Source organism: Erythrolamprus reginae, chromosome 2 (genome assembly GCF_031021105.1).
Source record: "Erythrolamprus reginae isolate rEryReg1 chromosome 2, rEryReg1.hap1, whole genome shotgun sequence".
In the NCBI taxonomy this organism is placed as follows: Eukaryota; Metazoa; Chordata; class Lepidosauria; order Squamata; family Dipsadidae; genus Erythrolamprus; species Erythrolamprus reginae.
Window position 1 is genome coordinate 41122152 of NC_091951.1, and position 21832 is coordinate 41143983.

Below are 21832 nucleotides of genomic sequence, written 5' to 3' on the forward strand. Positions count from 1 at the left end.
AATAACCGCAGTGATTCACTTGACTAGAAAGGCCGTAAAAATCAGGCAAACCTCACTTAACAACTGTCTCGCTTAACAATAGAAATTTGGGGCTCAATTGGGCTCATAAATCGAAGACTACATGTATATAATACTTTATATGTCCTATATGTCCTATAATATTTTATATGTCCCTCCCCATCCCCAAACTGCCAAACAGCATTTAAATCCCAACCACCCGTAATTACAGGGTAATTAGTCCAGGAAGACACACACCACACGATAAAAGGAAAACCCAAAAATTTTTATAAACAGAAAAACAAAAACAGCTCTCTTTTTAAATGTCAAAGGGATTTTCTGGTACACACAAGGCACAGGTTAAATGCAATCCAATTGCTCACCCAATAACTGGGAAATTGAGTCCAATTCTAAAGTCAAGAGAGTCCACACACAATCTTGAACAGCACAAAAACCATGATCTTGACAAAACAATGAATCAGATAAACTGCCATGAGGCTAAAACACCAGGCTGTGCTTTTATCTGTAGCACTAATTACAGCAGCCCCACCCAACCACAGGTGACCTCATTTTCTCTTGTAATAATCCTTCAGTTTTTGTCTCCTATGCATCACTCTACACATGCGTGGATGTGTCATTAATTCTTGTTCAGAATCGCGGGATGATACAGATGATTGATCTCCTCCTGGGCTGTGTGCCAAACTCCCCTCCTCCCTGTCACTCACACTTCCTTGGTCAGAGGAGGCTTCGTCGGCAGATTCCATCTGGAGCAAAACAGGCCTGCGACATGTGGATGTTTCCCCCAAATCCACCTGCACATTCCTTGGGGCAGGAGCTTGGCCAGAGCTAACCACAACACTTATAAGGGTTTGTGGCATGCACTTTACACTCCTTTGCATAAACAATATTTCCATTATAGGCATAAAGGTTTCTTGCAGGAAATTATGGCGAAGCCATGTTGAAGGTTGTGCCAGTAATATACCAAATCTGTTTAATCAATTGGACAAAAGGAATTATATGTGTATAATAAAGTCCTATAATAAAGTCTAAATTTTATTACTTTCATTATTTAAATATGATCTGCTTCCAATTTATGATTACCCTACAAAAACAAGCAGGCTTCTAGTTTTGTGTGTTCTCTTGACCCAAGTTATCACCAGGACAATCAAAACATTTCATTATCCTAATAAATCTGGAAATGAGCTTACGCATATGCAGAGTAAAATTTCATTCCCCTTACAGAAGCTTACAACCAATCACAACCAAAGTGATTCTCCTTGGTGAGACAAAGACAGAACATAATTGACCTTGACAAAGTAGTTTGTGTCACTTTGCAGCCTCAACTATGTTATAAAATTACCATGGGTAATTTTCAGATGAGTTTACACTTAGCACAGTTCCAGTCAAGCCCTCTATCCAGATAACAGCAACCACACTCCCGAGGTTTGTTTTGGTCCAACTAAGGCAATTCCACAAATCTTTTCCCAAGGCTTTGATCTTCCAACAATTAAACCCTTTATTCTTTCTTACACAGAATATAATTGGCAACAATTACAAACAGGGATTGCATGCACAGTGAATTTCTCTAGGATGCAATTTCACATTCCAAGCTCAAAAGCTGGAGAAACAAGGCTATAAATCTCTCTCAAGGCGTAGGGCTTTATTCAGTACTAAAGGCTTTGCTCAGTGTTCTTGTTATTCTAAATTAGCACAGTCTGTCATGGTTTATCAAAAGCTTACTTTTTCCAGAGATATAAATCACACCATATTTCAATCATGCAGGTTGTCCAAAAGCATTTCTTTTCCACTACTTTTCAGGAAATTACGCATTAGCTATTTACACAATTCTAACAACTGCAGATTCAAAATTTTTACCCAATAATTTCTTCTCTTCGTTTTGCAAATCTCTTGAACCTAGGATTTACCCATGGGCTGTCAGATATCTGAAGATGAACTACTTTCCATGCTAACTTTTAAATCATTGTCTCCTACACTCTCATTCCCACTGCCTTCTGATAACCTTCTTAAATCAGGGTAAGCTAAAACCTTGGTTTCCTCATCCTCAGAATCTGATACTTCCTGAGGGCAAGGAACATTCACAACAAGGTTCAGATAGCAAAAACTTAAGGTAGCTTGCGGTTTGTCATCTTTGTGTTTGGGACAGTACAACTCTTCTTATTGTCTAAGCAAGGAAACCTGATTGGGTTGTGCATCTCTGTATGTAAGTCCCTGGAGTTTTCATGGCAAGATTTCAGAAATGGTTTTACATTGCCTTGGCAAAATTGAATAATTGAATGGAATTTTGAACACAATTGAATGAATTTGGGATGGGTGGGATGAACTTAACCAATAAATTGATAATTGGTAAAATCTTAATATGGTATCTGTTCTTTGGCTTTTGGTTTATAAGAGAGATAGATTAATAAATTCAGTATTTTGTGGTGTTTCTAAAGTTCATCTGATTCTTTCAGAATCTTGTGACAAAGACACATTATGATGACATATGTCAAGCATGGGAAATCTATGGCCATCCAAATGTTCATTAAACTACAATTTCCAACATCATTGCCAATTGCGTAAAGTTTTAGAGACTGTTGTTTAGAATAACAGCTGGAGATTCACACGTTACTCACCTCTGATATCAGTGTTCTTAAACGCAAAGAAGTCTTCTGAAATTCACAAGTCTGTTCTGCTATTCTAACTTAACATTTAATCTTTATCACCACCGTTCTATTTGTCTGATCAAAATGAGATCACCTGCATGAATAACAATACTAAGATTTTGTCCACTGCTCAGTTATCCATATATTGTCTTCGTTCTGCTACAGGGATACTGGGTTTATGTAATTCACCTGCTGGTAATTTAAAGGTAAAGGTTTCCCTTGCACATATGTGCTAGTCGTTCCCGATTCTGGGGGATGGTGCTCATCTCTGTTTCAAAGCTGAAGAGCCAACACTGTCTGAAGACGTATTTGTGGTCACTATTTTTCTACTTGCATTTTTTACGTGTTTTCAAACTGCTAGGTTGGCAAAAACTGGGACAAGTGACAGGAGCTTACTCCGTTACATGACACTAGGGATTCGAACCTCTGAATTGCCGATCTTTCAATCAACAAACCCAGCGTCTTATTTATTTGTTTGTTTGTTTGTTTGTTTGTTTGTTTGTTTCTTTGTTTATTGGATTTGTATGCCGCCCCTCTCCGTAGACTCGGGGTGGCTAACAACAATGATAAAAACAGCATGTAACCATCCAATCCAATAGTAAAATAACTTAAAAAACCCTTATTATAAAAACCAAACATACATACAGACATGCCATGCGTAAATTGTAAAGGCCTAGGGGGAAAGAATATCTCAGTTCCCCCATGCCTGACGGCAGAGGTGGGTTTTAAGAAGTTTACGAAAGGCAAGGAGGGTGGGGGCAATTTTAATCTCCGGGGGGAGTTGGTTCCAGAGGGCCAGGGCCGCCACAGAGAAGGCTCTTCCCCTGGGCCCCACCAAACGACATTGTTTTGTTGATGGGACCTGGAGAAGGCCCACTCTGTGGGACCTCACTTGTCGCTGAGATTCGTGCGGCAGAAGGCTGTCCCTGAGATAATCTGGTCTGGTGCAATGAAGGGCTTTATAGGTCATAACCAACACTTTGAATTGTGACTGGAAACTGATCAGCAACCAATGCATACTGTGGAGTGTTGGTGTAACATGGGCATACCTAGGGAAGCCCATGACTGCTCTTGCAGCTGCATTCTGCACGATCTGGAGTTTCCAAACACTTTTCAAAGGTAGCCCCATGTAGAGAGCATTACAGTAGTCGAGCCTCCAGGTGATGAGGGCATGAGTGACTGTGAACAGTGACTTCCGGTCTAGATAGGGCTGCAACTGGTGCACCAGGCGAACCTGGGCAAGCGCCCCCCTCGCCACAGCTGAAAGATGGTTCTCTAATGTGAGCTGTGGATTGAGGAGGATGCCCAAGTTGCGGACCCTCTCTGAGGGGGTCAATGACTCCCCCCCCAGGGTGATGGACGGACAGATAGAATTGTCCTTGGGAGGCAAAACCCACAGCCACTCCGTCTTATCAGGGTTGAGTTTGAGTCTGTCTTAGCCACTGAGCCACCATGTCTCTAAACCGGTAATTAGGACACTTAAAATCTAGCTCCTATAGTGATACATCATGCTAAACTTGGTTACTTTTACCTGGTTATTCTTAGTTTTCTCAGCTTTTTCTTCACTAGCTTAGCATGACTTCACCCTATGTAATTAAGTTTGTTGTCTAGCGTGTTATCCAGAAAACATGATACCTTACAACCACATTAAGCCAACGGAATGATCTGAATACAAACGTGAGTAATCGGTATTAATGAATTAGCTTGAGGTGGTATAGTAAGAATAAAACATAGATATATAGGAAACTTTTAAAGCATGTTTTTTTCCCAATTTGGCTTTAGAGAGTAACATAAGAGTGGATGGGTGGGAATGATACCAGATTTGGGATGGCTCATATTAGAAGATGCCACGGTTTCCTATAATCCTTTGATTATGTTGAATTTCTGTTCATAAGGTTTATTGAGGTGTTTGGCAATTTGTGCTTTTGACGCAAGCTGCTTCAAGTGGCACAATTGAAGCAGCACAAAAGCAGTTGCAATGTGTAAGTAAATTATTCCTGATTATATCTTGCCTCTCATCCATACAGAATAAAACGGCATGCAAATCTAATCAATCAATCAATCAATAAATAAATAAATAAATAAATAAAAACACAAGGAAGGAAAAAATGCATCTAAAGGATGGTGAAGATGAAGACAGAACTAAGGAGGTCCTCAGGAAGAGAGTTGATAAATTGTTGTTTCCAAGGTCAAGGAATGAATTCACATATCCACCTGGGAGACCCAAGGATGCTTTGCAAGAAAAGATATGAGCAAATGTCATGAATTGTGTTGGCGTAAACTGGTTTCAGAGAGTCAGTTTGGCCTAATGTAGTGATGGCAAACCTATGGACGCATGAGACAAGTAGGTGGCACACGGAGCCATATCTGAAGGCATGCGAGGTGTTGCCCTATGTCAGTTCCAGTGCATAAGCGCATGCTGGGTGTTAGATATGCTGCCCAGTTACCTACCCAGTTACAGGGTAAAAGTCAAAAGTTCAGATTTGTTTATTGTATGTTGATTGGTTAGCCTCTTTTTGGCGCTACAATTGTATCAATGTAAAAGCTGCCTGTTGCTGGGGCTAGTTTGTATAAATACTGAGAACCATCATTGTATTGCGCTCTCAATACACAATTGTTAATTGACTGAGTTAGGCTACCTTGTTCCTGTCAGAACAATAAACTTGCTTTTGATTCAATTTATATTAAGAGTTATTACACTGGGCAGCTGATTTTTGGGCTGTTTTCATTCTCCCCAGGCTACAGGAAAGCCTCCTGCACCTTGGGGATGGCAGAAAATGGCCCAATGAGCCAACCGGAAGTTTGGAAACGAACTTCCGGTTGGGCCTTTTTGCACCATCCCCAGGCTTTAGGAAAGCTTCCTGAACCCTGGGGGTGGCAAAAAACAGCCCAATCGGCTTACTGGAAGTCCGGAGACTTCAGTGAGGCCTATGTGCTTGCACAGGTGAGGGGGGGCAGTGCAGGCGAGGTTGTGTAGCATGGGGAGTGTGAGCATGCGTGGGGGATGCTGTCGCATGTCCACCCTTTTGGCACTTAAGCCAAAAAAGGTTCGCCATCACTGGTCTAGTTAGTAGTTATGGCACCAGATGAGAAACCAAGGAAACCTGTGAGTTTTAGTCAAGCCTTAGGTATGAACCCAGCTTGATGAACTTGGGCCAGTCCTGTCTTAGCCTTGGGAAACAGGATACTATGGATAATGGATAATCCATAGACTATGGCAGTGTTTTCCAACCATGGCAACTTGAAGATATCTGGACTTCAACTCCCAGAATTCCCCAGACAGCAAATGCTGGCTGGGGAATTCTGGGAGTTGAAGTCCAAATATCTTCAAATTGCCAAGGTTGGGAAACACTGGGCTATGGACTATGGATAACGGTATTAGTCACTTCCAGAAATCTGCAGGACCTGGCCCAGGCAGTCACCAACAATCAAGAGTGAGTTGAAAGCAAAACCACAAACTGGTTTTAGCTATGTTTCCTTTCTTTGCCTTAGACTAGGGGTGTCAAACTCAAAGACCCAGGGCCTGGATCTAGCCCATGGGGTGCTTAGATTTGGCCCATAGGGCTGCCCTGGAAATAGCAAAGGACTGGCCCACAGTGCCTTTGCCAGCAAAAATGGAGTTCGGAAGGGTCATGGTTGGTCTTCCTGAGTTCTGTTTTTTGCTGGCAGAGGCTTGCAGGAGGCAGTCGCATCTGAAAACTGAGCTTCGGAGCCTGTTTTCACTGGCAGAGTGCTCGGACCACCACAGGGGCCCCAACACGAATGACGTTGAACTGGCTATACCCACTCTGGTTATGCCCTCCTTCGACCCCTGCGGTCAAACACAACCCTGATGTAGCCCTCAGTGAAATACCGTGTTTTCCCCCCCAAAATAAGACCCTGTCTTATATTATTTTGAACCCTGAAATAAGCGCTTGGCCTTATTGCCATGCACTCAAAAGCCTGATTGGGATTGGGTTATGACCTATAAAGCCCTTCATGGCACCGGACCAGATTATCTCTGGGACCGCCTTCTGCCGCATGAATCCCAGCGACCAGTTAGGTCCCACAGAGTGGGCTTTCTCCGAGTCCCATCAACTAAACAATGTCGTTTGGCGGGACCCAGGGGAAGAGCCTTCTCTGTGGCGGCCCCGGCCCTCTGGAACCAACTCCCCCCAGAGATTAGAACTGCCCCCACCCTCCTTGCCTTTCGTAAGCAACTTAAAACCCACCTCTGCTTCTTGACCTCTCAGCGGCTTTCGATACCATCGACCATGGTATCCTTCTGCACCGGCTAGAGGGGTTGGGAGTGGGAGGCACTGTTCTTCAGTGGTTCTCCTCATACCTCTCTGGTCAATCGCAGTCGGTGTTAGTAGGGGGTTAGAGGTCGACCTCTAGGTCTCTCCCTTGATCTTCTCTGGGTCCCGTCAACTAAGCAATGTCGCCTGGTGGGACCCAGGGGAAGAGCCTTCTCTGTGGCGGCCCCGACCCTCTGGAACCAACTCCCCCCAGAGATTAGAACTGCCCCCACCCTCCTTGCCTTTCGTAAGCTCCTTAAAATCCACCTCTGCAGTCAGGCATGGGGGAACTGAAATATTCTTTCCCCCTAGGCTTCTACAATTTATGCATGGTATGTTTGTATGTATTTTTGGTTTTATAATAAGGGTTTTCAGTTGTTTTAGAATTGGATTGTTACATGCTGTTTTTTATCACTGTTGTTAGCCGCCCTGAGTACGCAGAGAGGGGTGGCATACAAAACCAATAAATAAATAAATGAATGAATGAATGAATGAATGAATGAATGAATGAATGAATGAATGAATGAATGATTATCAGGGGGTGTCTTATTTTGGAGGGGGGAACAGGGTAGAGTTTGACACCCCTGCCTTATACCTTTCATTTCTTTGTCTTACTATTGATCCTTTTCTATGCTTGGTGTAACACTACTTCTGCTTGAAAGCATGTAGTCTGATGGGTTCTGTTCGTATGGTGTGATCTCCCGATGGAAAGCTTCAAGCTCTTCATTCCTTCGTGTGATCAACTAAAAGCTATCACACAAAAAACCCAGAAAGGCTATTATACAGAGGCAAGTAGAGAAGAGCGTCCCTGTCTAAACTACTTTTGAATAGGATGAAAATGGTGCGGGGTGGGCAGGGAATGTTTATGAAAGGGGAGTTCTCAAGGACAGAGGCGAGCATTGTGATTGGTTGCTAGGAACAGAACGGAAGCCAGGTGAAGTACTTCCATTGTGTCAGATTTTGCTGTACATATAGCTAAGCCACCTCTGTCTCAGCAGAGGCTTGGCACAGAGAAACAGCAGGCAGGCACGCACAAGTCCCATGAGAAAGATGATGATCCAGGAGAACACGATGCCTATAGGAATGCAGGCACCAGTTCCTAGAAGGAAGGTGTCGTGTCAAAGAAAGAAAGAAGCTTCTAATTTTACCACCAAGACCCTGCTGGTGGCAAACTCAGTGCAAAATAAGAAAAGCTTGATTCCTTGGAAATCCATCGGTTCCTTGCCCAGCATCTCAGGGCTTATCATTGAAGCGATTGCATCCTCCAAGTCACACAACGGCCTCACTTTTGCAGAGCTGAAGGAAGTGCTCGGTACAAAGGGATACGATGTGAGGAGGCACTATCCTAGAATTAAGAGGAAGCTACAGTCCTTGGTGTCCAAAGGTGCCTTGGTGCGTATGACGTGTGGCAACGGCTCGAGTTTTTTTGTAGTTAGGAAGTACCAGGAAAACATAACCAAAATCTCCAGAACCCTGGAGAGAGCTTCCAGGATAAAGCAAGCTGTGATGATGAGTGCTTCCGAAAAGCTAAAGGGAAAAACCGAAGAAGGAAAATGTTTGAGCTGGAAGGCTGGAAAAATTAGAAGAAAGCCCAAGAGAACGCATCGGAAGTTGAAAGCAGGGCAAAAGTCATCGAGGCGGTCCATCAGCCAAAGTAAATCTGTTGAAAAAACACCAAATCTCTGCCAACGCCCCCTTTCTGCTGCTAAAAAATCAAGTTCTGCTGGTAGCAAAAGTAATTCTGCTTTTCGAGAACCGCACAGCTCCAATCTGGGATCGTCTTCAGTTTTAAGGAGGTCCAGCAGAAACGGCAAGAATGCAGCTGCGTCTTTTTTCAAGACAGCCCAAAGTTCTCTTGACGAAAGTGCTCCTAAGCGGTGCAGGCCTTCAAAGAAAGGGCTTCCTCCTCCGGTGAAAGTGCAAGTCAGCCCCTACTACAAGGACAACCTCCTTGCAAAGCAAAAAGCCAGTTGCAGAAGGGTAAAGACCTACTCTACTAAACGGCAAAGGCGTCGCAGGATCAGAGCTGCATTTCACCCGCCAGGGAGGACCTCATTCAATTCAGAAAAAGTCCTGAGACGATAACAGAACCAAACTTCACGGACGGAGGCCTTCAAAGTAGACGTCTCCTTTGTATCTATTAGAACCACAAAACATTCAATAAAGGTAACTAAGGCCTCAGCTTCCATTCAAAATGGATGATTTCATAGCAACAGACTTACATACCGCTTCACAGTGATTTATTTATGTATTTGTTCATTTGTTTGTTTATTGATTGATTGAGTGATTTGATTTTTCTATGCTGCCCCTCTCCTGAGATCCAGGGCGCTTACAGCAAATTTATGAAAAACACATTAGAAATCTACAATAAAATCTACATTAAAATACTATCTTAAAACTCCTAGATGCTTAAAATTAATCAATCACATCCAAACATACATTCAATCATTAACTGGGGATAGATATTAGAAGCTCAGTGGCCTCACGCCTGTCGGCAAAGAACCTTACGGAAGGCGAGGAAGGTGGGGGCAGTGCAGATCTCTGGAGGGAGTTTGTTCCATAGGGCCGGGGCCACCACATAGAAGGTTCTTCCCCTAGCTCCCACCAGTCACCATTGTTTGGCTGACAGGACCTAGAGAAGGCTAACTCTGTAGGACCTGACCGCTCATTGGGATACGTGAGGCAGAAAACAGTCCCGTAGGTAGTCTGGTCCACTGCCATGTAGGGCTTCACATGGGCTTTACAGTCCTCTCAACATGTTGATCTCAACAATCTACAGTGGTGGATTCCTCCTGGTTTGGACTGGTTCTATGGAACCGGTAGTAACTTGGTGGCCTGGGTCGCTAGAAGTGGCAGCAACCCAGGACTGCTACACTCCTAAATTGGCTTTCTTGGTGGTGGCGTAGGTGCCATCTTGGTTTTTGCTTCTGTGCATGCATAGCTGGTTTTTTAACATACTGTATGCACATGCATGGCATGTCAAGGAGTGAATCGGCAGCGAGGTATTGAATTGAATTTATTAGATTTATAAGCTGCCTTTCTTCAATGGACTCAGGGCAGTGTACAAAGAACAAAGGTAAGCCAGAATCCACTTGTACAAAGGTAAGCCAGAACCCACTCCTGACAATCTGGGTCCTCATTTTACCAGCCTCAGTAGGATGGAAGGCTGAGTCAACCTTGAGCTGGTGAGATTCGAACTGCCCAACTGCTGGAAGCTGGCAGTCAGCTGAATTAGCCTGCTGTACTACATTGTAACCACTGCACCGCTACGACTCTTATTTTATAACAGCAAGCTAGGATCTATAATTTATTTAGGTTTACTAGATAAATGGTCAAAGCAATGGAAACTGCAGTTTAATGTTTCCAAATGTAAAATAATGCACTTGGGGAAAAGGAATCCTCAATCTGAGTATTGTATTGGCAGTTCTGTGTTAGCAAAAACTTCAGAAGAGAAGGATTTAGGGGTAGTGATTTCTGACAGTCTCAAAATGGGTGAGCAGTGTGGTCGGGCAGTAGAAAAAGCAAGTAGGATGCTTGGATGCATAGCTAGAGGTATAACAAGCAGGAAGAGGGAGATTGTGATCCCGCTATATAGAGCGCTGGTGAGACCACATTTGGAATACTGTGTTCAGTTCTGGAGACCTCACCTACAAAAAGATATTAACAAAATTTAACGGGTCCAAAGACGGGCTACAAGAATGGTGAAAGGTCTTAAGCATAAAACGTATCAGGAAAGACTTAATGAACTCAATCTGTATAGTCTGGAGCAGTGTTTCCCAACCTTTTTTGAGCTGCGGCACATTATTCACATTTACAAAATCCTGGGGAACATTGAGCGGGGGGGGTGGTGGCCGGGGGGGGGTAAAAAAAGTTTGGACAAAAATATATCTCTTCCTCCCTTTCGGTCTATTTTTCTCTCTCCCTCTTTCTCTCTCTCTCTCCCTTCCCTCCTCTTTCTTTCCCCTCTCTCTCCATCTCTCTTTGTTTCTCCCTTCCTTCCTCTCTTTTTTGCCCTCCTTCCCTCCCTCTGTCTTTCCCTCACCCTCCTTCCCCCCTCTTTCTCTCTCTCTCTTGCTTTCTCTCTCTTGCTGTCTTTCTCTCTTTCTCTCTTCCCCCTCTCACTCCCTCTCTCTTTCTCTCTCTTTCTCTCTCTCTTTCTCTCTCTCCCTTTTGCTTTCTCTCTTTCTCTACCCCCTGTCTCTCCCTCTCTCTTGCTATCTCTCTTTCTCTCTCTGTGTTTTGCTTTCTCTCTTTCTCTACCCCCTCTCTCTCCTCCTTTCTCTCCCCCCTCTCTCCCTCTCTCTTTCTCTCTCTCCCTCTCTTGCTATCTCTTTCTCTCTCTCCCCCTCTCTCCCTCTCTCTCTCTCCCTCTCTTGCTATCTCTTTCTCTCCCCCCTCTCTCCCTCTCTCTCTCCCTCTCTTGCTATCTCTTTCTCTCTCTTTCTATCCCCCCTCTCTTCCTCTCTCTACCTCTCTTGCTATCTCTTTCTCTCTCTTTCTCTCCCCCCTCTCTCCCTCTCTTTCTCTCTCTCCCTCTCTTGCTATATCTTTCTCTCTCTTTCTCTCCCCCCCTCTCTTCCTCTCTCTTTCTCTCTCTCCCTTTCTTGCTTTCTCTTTCTCTCCCCCCTCTCTCCCTCTCTCTTTCTCCCAGTAGCCGTGGGGCGACGGCAGGGTGATCAGCTGTGAGGCGGAGCTCCAGAACGGAGGCACAGACGGCGGTGGCTAGACGCCGTACATTTCTGGCGTTGCGCTGGGCATGGACGTGGGGCTTGAGCCTCCGTCCTGGTCCAGCCAGCAGGCAAGTGCCAGCCACGCAATTCCAGCATTTCCAGCCGCCGCCGTCGGTGCCTCTGTTCCTCTGTTCCGTAGCTCCGCCTCACAGCTGATCACCCTGACGTCACCCCATGGCTACTGGGAGAAAGAGACAGGCAGAGAGGGGGGAGAGAAAGAGAAAGCAAGAGAGGGGGAGAGAGAGAGGGACCACCCTGCCACCGCCCCACGGCATGGCTCCTGCCCGCTGCCGCTGCCGCCGCCATCACCCTCCCGCTGCGCGCCGCCCTCCCGCTGCCGCTGCCCTCCCACCAAGCCCCAAAGCTCACCTGCTGACAGGGAAGCTCCAGCCGGGCGGGGCGCTGCAGCTGCTGGAAAACTTGGAAGGCGCAAAGAAGCAAGCTCAGCTTCCGGTCTCAACTTTTTTCTCTTCGCAAAAAGTTGCGAGACCAGAAGCTGAGCTTATTTCTTCGCGGCACACCTGACCATGTCTCACGGCACACCAGTGTGCCGCGGCACACCGGTTGGGAAACACTGGTCTGGAGGACAGAAGGAAAAGGGGGAACATGATCGAAACATTTAAATATGTCAAAGGGTTAAATAAGGTTCAGGAGGGAAGTGTTTTTAATAGGAAAGTGAACACAAGAACAAGGGGACACAATCTGAAGTTAGTTGGGGGAAAGATCAAAAGCAACATGAGAAAATATTATTTTACTGAAAGAGTAGTAGATCCTTGGAATAAACTTCCAGAAGACATGGTTGGTAAATCCACAGTAACTGAATTTAAACATGCCTGGGATAAACATATATCCATCCTAAGATGAAATACAAAAAATAGTATAAGGGCAGACGAGATGGATCATGAGGTCTTTTTCTGCCGTCAGTCTTCTATGTTTCTATGTTTCTAATTTTGGGAACATAACAAAGGGGCCTATGAAAATGTTTTAAAATCCGTATTTCACTTAGGAGCTCCTTAAAAAGAAAAGTTTGCTCTAGCTAGTGCATTCTTTTGTTCCACTTGGGAGTGTTTTGCTCTGCCATTTAGGTGTAAATTCCTTCTGTAAATTACAATATTCCTGGCATTCTAAAACTAAACCCAGTTCTTGCACATGCCTTCACCATCCACAAATACCAGGATGTTGAATTTGCAAGCCCTTCAAGTTATAGTCGGAGATGATATTCAACAGGTTCTGACCAGTTCTGGAGAACCGGTAGCGGAAATTTTGAATACCATAGTTTGGAGAACCGGTAAATACCACCTCTGACGAGCGCTGCCCCCATCTATTCTCTGCCTCCCAAGTTCTAGCTGAGAAAATGGGGATTTTGCAGTAACCTTCTCCTGGAGTGGGGAAAGAATGGAGATTTTGCACTATCCTTCCCCTGCTACACCTACCAAGCCATGCCTGGTAGTAAAAGAATTCGAATCCCACCACTGGTTAAATTCTGGGAATGCCACCCAATCAGTGCTCGCTCACTCTCTTTCAGCTTTGTTCCTGAATCTATAGTTTATATTTAGTTATAGTTATAGTTTATTAGATTTGCATGCCGCCCCTCTCCGAAGATTCGGGGCGGCTCACAACATAACAGTAACACAATACATTACAAATCCAATAGTAGAAAAAATAAATCAATTAATAACATCGTAAAATCCCTAACTATACAATCATATACATTCAGCTTACAATCCTGTGTCTAGAAAGCTTAGATCTACGACGCCTTAAACATGATCTAAGTATTGCCCACAAGATAATATGCTGCAACATCCTGCCTGTCAACAGCTACTTCAGCTTCAACCGCAATAACACAAGAGCACGCAACAGGTTCAAACTTAATATCAACCGCTCCAAACTTGACTGTAAAAAATATGACTTTAGCAATCGGGTTGTTGAAGCGTGGAACTCATTACCAGACTCCGTGGTGTCAACCCCCAACCCCCAACATTTTTCTCTTAGACTTTCCATGCTTGACCTCTCCAAATTCCTTAGAGGTCAGTAAGGGGCGAGCATAAGTGCACTAGTGCAGTGTTTCCCAACCTTTTTTGAGCCGCGGCACATTATTCGTATTTTCAAAATCCTGGGGAACACTGAAAGGGGGGGGGGGCGGGCTAAAGAAAAGTTTGGACAAAAAACCCCTCTCTCTTCCTCCCTTTCGCTCTATTTCTCCCTCTTTCTCTCTTTTCCTTCCTTCCCTTCATTCTCTCTCTCCATTCCTCTTTCTTTCTTCCTCTCTTTTTTGCTCTCTTTCTCTCTCCCTCCTTCCCTTCCTCTATGTCTTTCTCTCTCCCTTGCTCTCTCTCTCTGTCTCTCTTGCTATCTCTTTCTTGCTTTTTTCTCTCTCTCTTGCTCTCTCTCTCTCTTTCACTGTCTTGCTATATGTCTCTTTCTTTCTCTTTGCCTCTCTTGCTATCTCTCTTTCTCTCTCTGTCTCTCTTGCTATGTCTCTCTTTCTTTCTCTTTCTCTCTCTCTCTGTGCCTCTCTTGCTAAGTCTCTCTTTTTCTCTTGCTATGTCTCTCTTTCTTTTTCTCTCTCTCTGCCTCTCTTGCTATGTCTCTCTTTCTCTCTCTCTTTCTCTATCTCTCTTTCTCTGCCTCTCTTGCTGTCTCTCTTTCTTGCTCTGTCTCTCTTTCTCTGCCTCTCTTGCTATGTCTCTCTTTCTCTCTCTCTCTGCCTCTTATATGTCTCTCTTTCTCTCTCTCTCTCAGCTGACTGCAAGCGGGAGCCCTGACGGCGGCAGCTGGACGTGGTGCTGGACACCGTATATGCCAGGCACGCAGCGCCAGCATGTACGACGTCCAGCAGAACGTCCAACCGCCACCGTCAGGGCTCCCCCTTGCAGTCAGCTGAGAGAGAGAGAGAGAGCGATCCCTCTCGCCGCCGCCATCTCCCCCGACTGCCTGCGGCCGCTGCGAACACCCCCCCCCCCCGCTCCCATCGGACACTTGCCATCGACGAAAGAGGAGCTCCAGCTGGGCGGGGCGCTGCCGGTACTTCCGTCCTGGGGCTCCCGCTCGCAGCTGTCCCCCGCCTCCTGCTCGATGCCGCGGTTTTCGGCGCTCTCCTGCTGGGCCCCAAAGAAAGAAGGCGGGAAAAAGGTGCGAAGAATGGAGCTCTCCTTCTTCCTGCCTTCCTTCTTTGGGGCCCAGCAGGAGAGCGCCGAAAACCGCGGCATCGAGCAGGAGACAGCTGCGAGTGGGAGCCCCAGGACGGAAGTACCGGCAGCGCCCCGCCCAGCTGAAGCTTGGCGGCACACCTGGCCATGTCTCGCGGCACACCAGTGTGCCGCGGCACACCGGTTGGGAAACGCTGCACTAGTGTGCCTTCCGTCCCCTGTCCAATTGTCTCTCCTATATTTTATATATCTTTTCTCCCATCCATATATCCTTCCTCTACTCTTCATTAATGTGTTCTATTCTCATATCTCTTCTTCTATCCCTTCCCTGATATTTACTACTACACGTTTTTATTCTCCTTAACTTTCAATTTGTATTGGACAAAATAAAATAAAATAAAATAAAATAAAATAAAATAAAATAAAATAAAATAAAATAAAATAAAATAAAATAAAATAAAATAAAATAAAATAAAATAAAATAAAATAAAATAAAATAAAATAAAATAAAATAAAATAAAATAAAATAAAATAAAATAAAATAAAATAAAATAAAATAAAATAAAATAAAATAAAATAAAATAAAATAAAATAAAATAAAATAAAATAAAATAAAATAAAATAAAATAAAATAAAATAAAATAAAATAAAATAAAATAAAATAAAATAAAATAAAATAAAATAAAATAAAATAAAATAAAATAAAATAAAATAAAATAATAAAATAAAATAAAATAAAATAAAATAAAATAAAATAATAAAATAAAATAAAATAATAAAATAAAATAAAATAAAATAAAATAAAATAAAATAAAATAATAAAATAAAATATAAAAACTCTTCCTTTCCAGAAGTTCCATTCTTCTGAAAGGCAGAAATTTAACCCAGTCTGCTGTCCTGGCAAGCTCCATAGAGAATTCTCAGAACTAATCCTGCTTGTGTGACGCCCCTGTGAAACCAATCATTTCTGTGGGCTCTACCCAAACGGGGCAGCGTACAAAGGAAATGGAAGGAGGCAGGGATCCAGCAGAAAATGAAAAATGAACACACCGAATAATGTTGGCAACTCCTGGATTTATTCTACTGCAGAAGTGGGGGGGGGGGAGTTTTAAAGAGGAGGCGTAGAAGCAGATTCCTTTAGTTTAGGGGAATTCGAATCTCATTCGAATGTGCTGTCATTTGCTTTGCTGGCAAAAGGAGGCAGGTGTGTCCAGTTACAAATGCTGGTAAAGTTGTTTGATAGGTGTTATTATTAGAAAATAAAGTTACATACCTGGAATCCAAGAACTCTTCTGGCAGGTCAGTCTCTCCAAGACACCCAGGTGGGGCAGAAAAAAATGGATCCTCTACTTCAGTGATGGCGAACCTATGGCACGCATGCCACAGGTGGCACAAGAGCCGGGGTGGCGCAGATGGTAGAGTGCTGTACTGCAGGCCACTGAAGCTGATTGTAGATCTGAAGGTCAGCGGTTCAAATCTCATCACCGGCTCAAGGTTGACTCAGCCTTCCATACTTCCGAGGTGGGTAAAATGAGGAACCGGATTGTGGGGGCAATATGCTGGCTCTGTGAAAAAGTGCTATTTGCTAACATGCCATAAGCCGCCCTGAGTCTAAGGAGAAGGGTGGCATAAAAATTGAATAAATAAATAAATGAAGCTGTATCTTTTGGCATGCAAACTGTTATCCTAGCTAAGCTCCAATGTGTATGTCCATGCTGGACAGCTGATTTCACCCGGAGTCTCTAGGAGGACATTTTCGGCATCCGGAGCGTCTCCGAGGGATGAGGGAGGGCATTTTGCCTCTGGAGATTGGGGAGGGTGAAAAACAGGCCTACTGGGCCCACCAGGGTTTGGGAAATGGGCTGTTTCAGGCCTCCAGAGGTCCTTGGGGGGGGGTGGCCATTTTCGCCATCCCCAGGCATCGAATTATGGGTGTAGGCACACGTTTGATAGCACATGGACACATGCTTTTGGCACCCAAGAAAAAACAGGTTTGCCATCACTGTTCTAGCTATTTGTTCAGTGGAAGGTTTCATTGGGCAGGGCAGGGGGACTGGATGGGACAAGAATGCATGGGTGAGGGGAAAACTGCAAGATCAAAGGAAAGATGTAGATAAATTAAATGGAAAAAGGGGGGAGAGAGAGGGAGGGATGTAGAGACAGAGGGAGGGATGGAGAGAGGGAGGGAGGAATTTGGGTGTGTTTGGGTAAAGCCTGCTTGGTGATTATATATTGTGAGAAAGGAACTTGAACAAAATAATGTATCTCAACGTGGAACAATATAGATGATCCAAAATTTTTCTGGGGGTTGGAGTCCTGATTGTGACTGTTGGAGAACTGCTGCTGGAAACCGATTTGGTTTATTCATTCCATGAGTCAATATTTAATTGTGGTTTATTGAATGAATCCTGATTTCTTGGGTTTGAATGATGCTAATTCATAAACCCTTGTTTATGCTGGCTGGAGAATTCTGGGAATTGAAGTCCAGATATCTTCAAGTTGCCAAGGTTGGGAAACACTGCAATATACCATCACACCTTTATTAAATAAATTTAAAGAAAATTGTTTTATTTAGCCTCACTACTTTGCCTTGCTGCACAACAGGTGTTTTGGTTATGACCAAATCTTCCATGGAAGGAGGAAAATTAATACAGAATTATCTGTTTTTAACCTTCAATGTGGTAGACTGATTAATTCACAGGTTTCAATCTGGGTCAGTGATTGGATTCTGCAAATATCCTGGAACACTTAAATTCTGTTTCAATAATAAATTGAATAAATTTCTATAAACTGTTTCAACTCCTACCCTCAAAACATTGCTACAGAGCACTGCACACCAAGACAACTAGACACAAGAACAGTTTTTTCCCGAATTCCATCACTCTGCTAAAAAATAATTCCCTCAACACTGTCAAACTATTTACTAAGTGTGCACTACTATACTACTAGTTTTTCCCCATCATTCCTATCACCCTATCCTCCACTTATGACTATGACTGTAACTTGTTGCTTGTATCCTTAAGATTTTTATTAATGTATTTATTGTTTCCTCAATGCTTATTTGACCCCTATGACAATCATTGTGTTGTACCTCATGATTCTTGACAAATTTATCTTTTTCTTTTATGTACACTGAGAGCACATGCACCAAAGACAAATTCCTTGTGTGTACAACCACAAGGAACCAATAAAGAATTATTCTACTGTATTCTATTTCATTCGTGAGTAATTAACGCTCTTGGAGCCTCAGAAACAATAAGTGGGGCTCGTTTCTTATTGGATAAAACAGCTTCCCTTTCAGAAGGCGTTAACCAATGACATTCAAGGAAGCTTTATTTTGCATTGTGCCGTTACTTGTAGAGAGTGGTTTTGCCTGGAAGGGGTGAAAATTGGAGGGGGAAATGGGCGCGTAAAATTGGCTGTTAGATGGCGCCATTGTACTTGGGGGTGGGGGGAGAAGACCCTTCCAGTAAAGGGACTGTACCAAGTGAATCGGAAGAAAAGCGCCCAGGTTTTGAATCTAAGAGCCGTCGAATGAGATACAACTTCCAGCCACGTGCAGATCTTCCTTTTCCTGAAATAGACTGGGAGCTCTCGCCACCGCCCACGGCGTGACGTCGGCAGCAGATAACGCCAAACAGCCCTGGAAGTTAGACGGCTTGGAATTGTGACAAAATCAGAATACAGAGGGAGCGATGGCGCCAAAAGATTTTCTAGAGGCATGAAGCGATTTTTTTCCTCAGAGCTATGTTTCAATAACTGAAAAGGGAACAATAAAGTTTAATTATGGCAATGGGTTTTGATTCGTAATTTCCGCTCTCTGAATAGATAATAAAAAGCCGCTCTGCCAATCTGAAAGTGGATAGAACTAATTTTTATAGCAAATCAGTTTTGCCCACCTTCCTTGGAATTGTGCCGATAAGCGTTTTACTTCGACAGACTATTTGTAAACTAAAATATTTTAAACTACATTGAGAAGTTTCTCATATTTAACCCCTACTACGTCCTTAGTCCCCATCTGCAAAATGGTGTTTTGAAGGATTTTGAAATTTAAATTTTACCATGTGTTAAAAGGGCTGCCAATTTTTGAACTGAAATAAAGAGTCAATAAGGGACTACTGGAATAAAGTGCCTCAGATATTAAAATGTTATTTTGTTTCTCCTCTAATATAATCCATTTTCATTACTTTCGGTCTTTTAACAGGTATCTAAACCAAGAAAGCAACCTATATTAAACATGAACGAATCAAAATTTTAATTTAGAGGAATATAAAACTTTGATATCAAAATCTTTGGAATAAGATCTGATTTAGAAAGAATTAAACCAAATTGTTTCCTTTGATATTGGTGAGGAAAAAAATTCACTTGACTATTCAGAAATTATCTGAAGAAAGCAACCTATATTAAACATGAACGAAACCGTTTTAATTTAGAGGAATATAAAACTGATATCAAAATCATTAGAATAAGATCTGATTTAGAAAATTAAACCAAATTATATTTCCTGATATTGGTGAGGAAAAATTCGCTTGACTACTCTCAGAAATGCTGAATTTATAAGTACAGTATACAGTATATATACTTATTAATACTATATTCATAAGCTTTGTTGCTACGTAGCAAACCGATTTGAATATTCAAACTACACGATTAATCAGCCAGCAAGTATGATTTTTTAAGCTCCATTCCTGTATTATAAATTCTATTTAACTCCACTTGAGTTATACTGTAATTACTGAATCCTGCAACCTGGCATAAGAAAATAGGGAGGCTTGAGGGGGGGGGGAAAGAACCGTAATTTTAATTTGACATGTTTCATTTTACATAATGAAAGGCTACCATTTTTTAAAAAAATCTCGATTTTTTTTTCCCCGAGAACACTAAAATGCTATTAACCGGAGATCATTTAAAAGAAGTGTCGTTTACTAGTATTCGGCAAAAATAAAATAAATCCGAAAATGTCATTAGCTCTTTCAGCGATTCCGGAGTGGCTCTTAAAAGAGCCTTTTGTACAGTTTGTGTAGATAGCACAAGCGCGGACCTCCGTTAACGAGCTTTCCCTGCAGGACGTTTGTTCACACTGACGCTTGACAGGTTTGCGACCCTGGAGGCCTTTAGGTTTACGAACTGCCGGTTGTTTCTTTCGGGACTTTTTAGGATCCTTTTTTTTCCCCCTTGGCCCTTTTGACGGCCGCTCTTCTCGGCTTCGGCGGTTGTTTCTTGCCGAACTTGAAGGAGCCAGAAACACCGCTGCCGGTGACACGGATCACCACTCCATTGGAGACTAAATTGCGCAGCTCCCTTTTGAGGCGGAGGTTGTTCCTCGTCAGATTAAACCCAGCTTCGGTCAGAGATTTCTTCAGAGCAGCCAGCGAGGTGCCTTTACGGGAAGTGCAAGCCTCTAAAACTTGAAGGATCAATTGCGAGAGAGAGCTCGAAACGCGCTTCTTTTTCTCCGTCTCCTTCGTTGAAGTACTCGCGGTGGAAGTCTCAGCAGCAGCCCCCTGCCGCTTTTCGTGAACCATGCTCACCCTAGGCGCTGAAAGCCCGTACTGAAAACTGTTGGGCAGGAGCTGTAAATATATATACAGCCCTCGGTCTGACGTAACGGCATAGAACGCCGCTGCCCTTCTCTTGCTTCCTGAGGTAACCGTCGCACCGCAGGCGAGGACCTCGCGGGTCAGTTTTCATTTCAGGTCCGCTTCCCAGCATAGCCAACAACCAATAACTTTCATGAAGCCTTTAAAAAATAACGCTATCTATTCGCTTGTTTAGAAAGGCTACCTGAGGTTTAGAAGTTTGTGCGTTCCACCGCCTTGTCTCCCCGGTGTAAGGAAAGAGGAAGGTACGTCGCACTTAGCGGCGGCGGTAATATTCAGCCAGTTAGTTTACGTCCACTATTGGACGGTTAGAATTGTCACGGAACTAGAAAGGCAGATCCATTCTGTCTCACTATGGAGAAAATAGGACAGGGACGTTACGTTTTTTGTTCTTCATATCATAAATCTCACCCTCCTCCGGTTTTCTCCTCAGTGAGATTGGTCCTGTTTTGCAAAAGAACAATTTTCAAGACTAGTGACTTGCATACGGTTGTAATCTTAACAGCTGGATATTATCCATGTGTATTAAAGGATCAGATCCTACTATGGGGTACAGACATGACACCTAAGAGCATAATTCTCTGTATTTCACTGCAGTCAGTGGAGCTTTTTTTAGGTAAATTAGTGATAAAAGTATTTTCTACTATTTCACACATTCTGCATAAATTGTAGAGACCATCACATGATATTGGATACACTAATACGCTTAAAAACAGAATTTTATCCCATGTTCTACAGAGGGCAACTTACGTTATAGCTTATTGAAATGAACCAGAAAGTCAGATCCATTTGCAAAGGGAAAACATACAGTAAAGTGGCTTATTTGTGACTTTGCCTTTTGTGTGAGCCCAGTTGCTGTTTTATAATCAATATTTTAACAATTGCAGTTTATCCAGTAAACATGATTAAACCACAGATGAGCATATGATAATGATAGTTTAATGTCTTCTGCTCACAGGAGAAGATAGATCAAAATATTCATATTCTGTATTTTATCAGTAGTGACAGTTTTAATTACAAACAATAAATTAAGCAGTTTTTAACTGAAAGTTTTAATTTGTATAGCCTCAAACCCAATAAACTATAAATATGAAGAAATATAAAATACCTAAAAATAATGTTTTTAACTGATGGCTAACTTATTTTTATTTGCTGTCTAAGTATATCCACTTAAGAAAAGCTGATATCTGAGTTGCTGCTGCCAATTTGTCTATGGAGAGTATCAGTTTTCCAGGTCCTGATTGTCCCAAAGGTGCTTTTTTAAGAGACAACTGGACTTTTCCTTGAAAATACTTAGTTTCTCATCCAAGAAGCTTTTTCAGTTCTGACCATCAAATAGAACATATCTAATTAAACATGTTTTTTACAAAAAGACATTGACAATTCCTAATTTTGGAAGAGCAGACATTCCTTTGA

The 21832-nt window shown here is 43.0% G+C and overlaps 1 protein-coding gene across 1 annotated transcript; it reads right to left on the reverse strand.

Annotated features, from left to right (window-relative positions):
• Window positions 1-19771: 19771 nt before the first annotated feature.
• LOC139160281 (histone H1C-like) lies at window positions 19772-20879 on the reverse strand. Its single transcript, XM_070737985.1, is given in 4 exon segments — window positions 19772-19895; window positions 19897-19983; window positions 19985-20401; window positions 20404-20879. Coding segments are annotated over 4 exon segments (564 nt in total). The 5' UTR covers window positions 20431-20879; the 3' UTR covers window positions 19772-19862.
• Window positions 20880-21832: the final 953 nt, after the last annotated feature.